This window comes from Daktulosphaira vitifoliae, unplaced genomic scaffold, assembly GCF_025091365.1.
Source record: "Daktulosphaira vitifoliae isolate Bord-2020 unplaced genomic scaffold, ASM2509136v1 Scaffold_1, whole genome shotgun sequence".
In the NCBI taxonomy this organism is placed as follows: domain Eukaryota; kingdom Metazoa; phylum Arthropoda; class Insecta; order Hemiptera; family Phylloxeridae; genus Daktulosphaira; species Daktulosphaira vitifoliae.
In genome coordinates, this window is record NW_026099572.1 from 16,518,996 (window position 1) to 16,525,584 (window position 6,589).

General features: G+C 26.6%; 1 protein-coding gene across 1 annotated transcript in view; it reads right to left on the reverse strand.

Moving 5' to 3' along the window:
* LOC126910463 (uncharacterized) overlaps positions 1–3,486 on the reverse strand; it is a 13,605-nt gene extending 10,119 nt beyond the window's left edge. The window contains exon 1 of the mRNA XM_050693053.1: positions 2,500–3,486. Within this exon, the coding sequence (XP_050549010.1) occupies positions 2,500–3,365 (866 nt within the window). The 5' untranslated portion in view covers positions 3,366–3,486. The remainder of the gene's footprint in view (positions 1–2,499) is intronic.
* Positions 3,487–6,589: the final 3,103 nt, after the last annotated feature.

The window sequence follows — 6,589 nt, forward strand, 5'->3', positions numbered from 1 at the left end:
TGGCTTAAATGCATTTTACCACCCCATCGAGATTTTTCAAATTTTTTTTTTTAAATCAATTTAGTTTTTCATACCGACTAAGAATATATAAAAATTTTTTGTCGGCGAAGTCTAGTTTAAAAGTTATGAGCTTTCAAAGATTTCAATAATCATATACAAATTTTGTTATATACTGCTGTTTTTTTTTGATAATTTTCATTAATTAACTATAAAAAGTATTCTCGATGATGTAGTTACCGAGGAATAGTAAATTTAAGAGTATTTATCAGTACATTAAACGTGTTAAGGTAGTGTTGAAGTAAATAAATTTAATTTTTTTTTGAATTTTTTTCAATATTATATCACCATTTTAACATCAAGGTTTTATACTTGTTGGGTCACTGAGAATTTCAGTCGAATGGGTTTAAATAGGTTGGGTTTGGGCTTGACTTCTATCCTCTGGGGGTTTGGGGGCGTGAGCCCCCATCCCATGAGAGTCCCGAAGGGGCTCGAATCGGTCACCGGAGCCGGCAGGCGTAGGTGACCACAACTTATATTTAAATGGGTTTGTATAACTCAACATTATAACATTAAGATATTAGTAAGTATATTTTGATACCTCAACAACTTAACTAATATCAACAATATCTAATGTAATAGTAATTTTTTTTTGTATACAACAAGTGTTAATTGGTGTACATAATAAACAGTAAAAACTTTTATTTTATTGAATTAACAGTTCTATGTAAAACACCACATCGTGGTCTTTTTTTTTTTTGCTCAAATTGAATTAATTGAGTTTCTTGTTATTTTTATTTCGTATTGCGTAAATTTGATGTGCGTAGTTTTGAAAAAAAAAATTTGGAAAATCCTTATTTTTAAAGTTAATTTTGGTTTTAGGATTTTTAGAATGAGGATATTATGTAATAATTACGTCATTATAGTTTCACAATAGTATCATGAGAAAAAATCCCAAAAATTAACAAAAAAAAAACAATTTTTGAGCTATTTTTAGTTTTTGACGTTTCAACTTTAAAAAGCTATAACTTTTGAACCAACTTTTTCCGACAATTTTTTCAAACACTTTTGAAAAAAGCATTGAAAAATACACGTTTTAAAAAAAAAAAAATGAAAAAACTCGATGGGGTGGTAAAATGCATTTGTTCCGCTAAAAGTATGACACATTCAAGACGCCCAATCCCTGTTTATGCCGTTCGTGGTACATTATATAAGGGCTGCAGACCCTGTTTTTTTTCTTACTTACTTATCTCTTTTTTTTACTCAACAGTCTCTGTTAACAAGTAACTCTTTAAGATTATTCCATACATACTCCAGTGTATTCTTTATACTGTTATCTTAACTTTTCTTATTTAGTCTAAAACGTACATTTGTTAAAATCACTAACACTTTGCTTAAAAATATATATGCTATATAATTCTCTTTTATTAACTTACCTACTATAACTTTAAATAACACTTATCAACTACAAGTCAACAATCGAGATTCTATCATCACTGTTCCAGTGGATATCAATCAAGTAAGAGTAGTTTTAACACACTAACTACACTAATCTAGTAATTACTAGAAACAAAGTATTTGTATTTATTATGTCTTTACGGATGATGCCATTATCATTCTTCTTTATTAATACCATCCGAATAAACTTTATTATTAGTTATTACAGATAAGTAAGAACCTATCTTCTTTATATAAGAAAAACTATAATTTATTTTGTATTGAATTGACCTTAATATTTTTATAGTTTATAAAATTTTTAAATTTATTTTTAGGATTAACGATTTGGTATGAGTGCATTAGTATGCATACAAGAGGTTCATAATGTTTTTCTAAATCTAATTATTTTAGATCCAGTGAATATTTCGCAATACTTTTACAGTTATGAACAACAATTTAAAGCATATTTTTTATTATATGTTATTATTAAAAAAAATTAATTTATAGTTTTTACAAAATTTTTTAGCACTTTTCTGACAAAAAAATTGTATGGCCCGATAACAACTTTAGGATAAGTATTTATTAATATAAAACATATTAATGAAGTGGGTGTGTAGTGCGTATGAATACAGTTCGTACTGGTATATGTGGATTTGGTCTGCGCTGCAAACTCACTCATTAAATTAAAATGCTTGTAAAATATTTATTATTTATCTTAAAGTTGTCACCAAACAATATTTTTTTTTAAAAAAGGTCTAAATAATTACTATTTTAAAATTATGAAAGAATTAAATACCTTTTTAATATTTTTTATTTTTTATTATTAGAAATAAACAAAAATATATATGCTTAAATCGTTAAAAAAAAAATAAATATTTTATAAATCAAAAGTTAATAAATTGTAAAACCTAGTGGATCAATAACTTAAGTATTTACAAGCAAATAATTTCAAAAATGTCTTATTTGATTGATAATTTTCATGAAAGATACGTTTAAGAGTTTTTAATAATAAAGTAAAAGATACCGTCAATCGATAAAATTAAAATAATTTATTGATTGTCTTACCTAAATGAATTAGTTCCTATTAGCTCTCCAAACCCAAGATTCTTGTAATAATTATCAATTACTTTCCTGTATAATACATTGAGCTTATTATAAATTATATTTACATATTCGCCTGAATCATTTATTTGTTCATTACTATTTTTGACGTCATAAATTGTCTTCAAAACATTTGGAATATCATTTTTATAATTAGAGCCACATACCTCGTTGATTTTATACAGTTGTAGTATTATTGGTTCGGCTATAGTTTTATGGAATCCTTTTATATCTTCAAAAACATCAATAATACTATTTTCGTTAAAAAATTCCGGTCGATTTATTTTATCTGCGTAATTGTAAAATAATTCGATTTCATTGTCGATCACTCTTGGATTTATTAAGAATTTGTTAATAATTCGCAAATCGAATTGTTTTAGAAATGCAGTAGCGCCCAAAAGTTTCATAAACATGATTGTAGAATTTTTTACAATATCAATTAGCCGCTCTGTGCAGTATTGAAATTGAATCTGACGGTTTTCCTCTAATTCCGACTGACACTTATTTATAATAAAACTCAACATAACATCAAATATTTGTAATACATTAGAGTATTCGCAGTTTATAAAATTTATTATATAATTAAGTTTAACAATATAATTACTCTCATCAATTACTTCGCTAACAATATTCTTATAATTTAATACAAAAGTACCTTGAGTAATTTGTAATTTTTGCATTGAATACCATCCTGTTTGTAGTCGAATATATTCCAGAACATTTATTGTGTATTTTTTGAAATCTTCATTATTTGTGCCATTAGATAGTAATAAAATTTGGCTTATGAGTCCAAATATACACAACGAAAAAACAAAATGTCTTTTGAACATTTTAAAAATAAATTACTTAAAATCTAACGATAATGATTCTATAATATTATTTGATGCTTTGATTTTATATATTTTCAGAATTTCTTTTTTTAACTAAATTTTTTGTTAAAATGTTAGTTTACTAATTTATATTTAATTGTGCCATAAAAAAAAACTTTGATTCGAAACGTTAACGATACTAAAAAACTTATTTGATTATTTAATTTTATTATTTATTTTCAGTATTTCTGTTTTTACTAAATTTTTTATTAAAATGTTAGTTTATTGATTTATATTCAATTGTGAATATTGTTATGCGTTTATGTTGAATTTTCATGCTTGATTTATTTAACTAAACTTTAAGTATTAAATGGATGCGACTTGAACTAGTAAGCGAAAACACAAAGCAAATTTGAAAACTTTAAGTTAGACTAAATGTTTAATTTAGGATAAGACACTCATTTTCAAAAATTGCTTAAAATTTGGATACATTCCAATTTTTTCTTTAGTAATAATGTATTATTTATTTGGTTTTTTTATCCAAAAACAGCAATAATGTGCAATAAGTTAAAAATAATTTTTTATGATAGTTATTCATAATTTTACATTGGTGACATACAATATACCATAATAAACTGAAGTCGAATAAAAAAATATATGTTTATTAGGAGGTGATTTTATTATTAATATTTGATAATGTAATAATGTAAAAGTTATTGATTATTTAAATATTTTAGCTGAATTTGAATTTTATCTATGTAATAATCAAATACATCAGCTACATTTTCTCTCTTCTGTTTCTGATCATTTTAGCATAATTTTGTCTATTAATTTGTGCACAAATATTACTATATATTTGTATATATTTGACTAATAATTATTAGTTAAATATTCAGACAAAATTTTTAACACAAACATAACATGTTATTTAATTATTATTCGGAATATATACAATCTCCACTAATTTTTCTATATTTCCTGAAGAATAGCATTGCTGCATTTCTAATTATGAATAAAATTAATTGAATAAATAAAACTATTTCGGAATATAAATTATCTCTACTTATATACTTGAAATACGCTTCAATTGATTTGCAACTCTTCTAAAATTTTTAGAAGTACGAAAAGAATTTAAACATGAGTTAATATTATGGCTCATAAAAATGTAACAAAATTTTAGCACTAACTTGAAAATCCAAAACAATTATCCAATGTGTTATAAAAAAAAATCGAACGTAATCACATTTACCGGTGGAATACAATAACGAAAATTACTCAGAATCGTGGATCTCAAGATACTAGTTTGGCACCATTTTGTTGTATACTCAGAAAATATAATAAATTAGTAAAATTAATAACACTAATTCTTCCCTGCGGAGCTTTATTAAGAGAATAACACTTAAACGAGATTGGTCTTTTATAGAGGGTAGATTCAGCACAAACTTAAAGTATAATTAAAGATTGTATTAGGAACGTCAGACAAAACAGAGTATTAACTAGAATTTGTAATAAAAAATCACTAATATAGCCAATAAAAACTTAAGACCGTTAGTAAAAATAACTATGATGCAATTTTCTAGGGTAATACGTTTAGAAAAATTTTTGAAATCTATGATTCATTAATTAATGTATGTGTCCCCGTCGGGTATAATTACCACCGCCAATCGATGACCATCATCACTTATGCGTTTAACCAAACCAGCCGTCTAGAGATTGTCCTGCCGGATTACACACTGGTGCCAACAAGGTGCTCAAACAACTAATAATACTAGTACTCATGCAGTAACATAAAAAATGTAGAATTAGTTGAAATTCTTTCATAAAAATATCAACTCCAGGTAATTTAGGATATTGTAATGTTGCAGAATTTATACAAGTTTTTTTTTATATTAATCTTATCAATTAGATACGTGTGCAGTAGGTGTAAAGTATTTTAATAATTTTGTATATGATAACCTCCACTTGTCAACCGGTCCGATATCTGTCATCATCAGCTGACCGTACACAATGCACCTATACCCATATTGTTGTATTTCCCCCCAATGGACTTGTCAAAGTTGGTACCACCACCACCCGGCGTCACGATCACCGGCCACTACACAAATGCTGCTTCAAATGATTTTTTTCCCAGCTATACTACCGAGGCGACAAGTCGTGTGTTCTAAATAATTTTTACTGTGAAAACCACGTTTTCTGTTCATATTTTTTTTGTCCTCCGTTTTTTTTTTAGAAAATAAAACGTCGAGTCGACCTGCCGTCTACTTGTGGTGTCAACCAGGCTGTATTTTTGTCCTCCGTTTTTTTTTTAAACAAAACGTCGAGATGGTGATAATGATGATGATTGTGATGTGAGGCGCAACTATGGCCGGTGGTGGGCCATCACTCCGCAACTCAACCAACAACAAGTATAACGTGAAACCCCCCTGTTCTACCCATTATTAATCTTGTTAATATAGCACCTCCTTTTTGCTTCTTTTTTTTTATTTATTCTTCCTTTATGAATATATATATATTTTAAAATAATAATTATAAAATTTAATCATTAATTATAAAAAAAAATGTTATTATATTATTCATGGCCTCTTTTATTTTTCTCCCTATACTTTTCCTTCATTTTTATTAATATTTGTTTTTTTTTTGTTTTTATCAAAACCTAGTAGCTCCGTCAACAAGTACTATCTTGTTTGGCGCGGCTACTAGGTCACTGTCCAGTGTCCCCCCTGGGCAGTGGGTAATTAGTAGGCCCTCTGTTTGGCTGAAACCTTACAATATGTTGAAACTCAAAAAAGTTCTATAAAAAAAAAAGTGGTATAATTAAATTAAATACTATAAGTAATACAAACAATATTACGCTGTAAAAATATAAATATTATGTTTGTGCATGAAAGCTTTGTTAATTTTAAGTTTAATAAACGCTTAACAGGAAATCATAAGTCTAAATTTGACTAATTTCATTCCTGCTGATAATTTAATTCAAACCTTTAGAAGTTTAAACGATTTTTAAAAATTAGGCGATTTGACATTGACGTTGAAAAAGCAAATTAAAATAAAACGTACTATTGTTAATGTAGATGCAGAAAAATTAATAGAAACATACTGGATAAACGGCAAATTATTGGAAATTACTAAGTAAAAATAATAGATATATTTAAAAAGAGCAGTTATTGATCAAGGATATTTTTAGACTATCATGTTTATTTTGATTTTATCAGAAGATTGAAACCTACCTACCTTTCAAAAAGCGT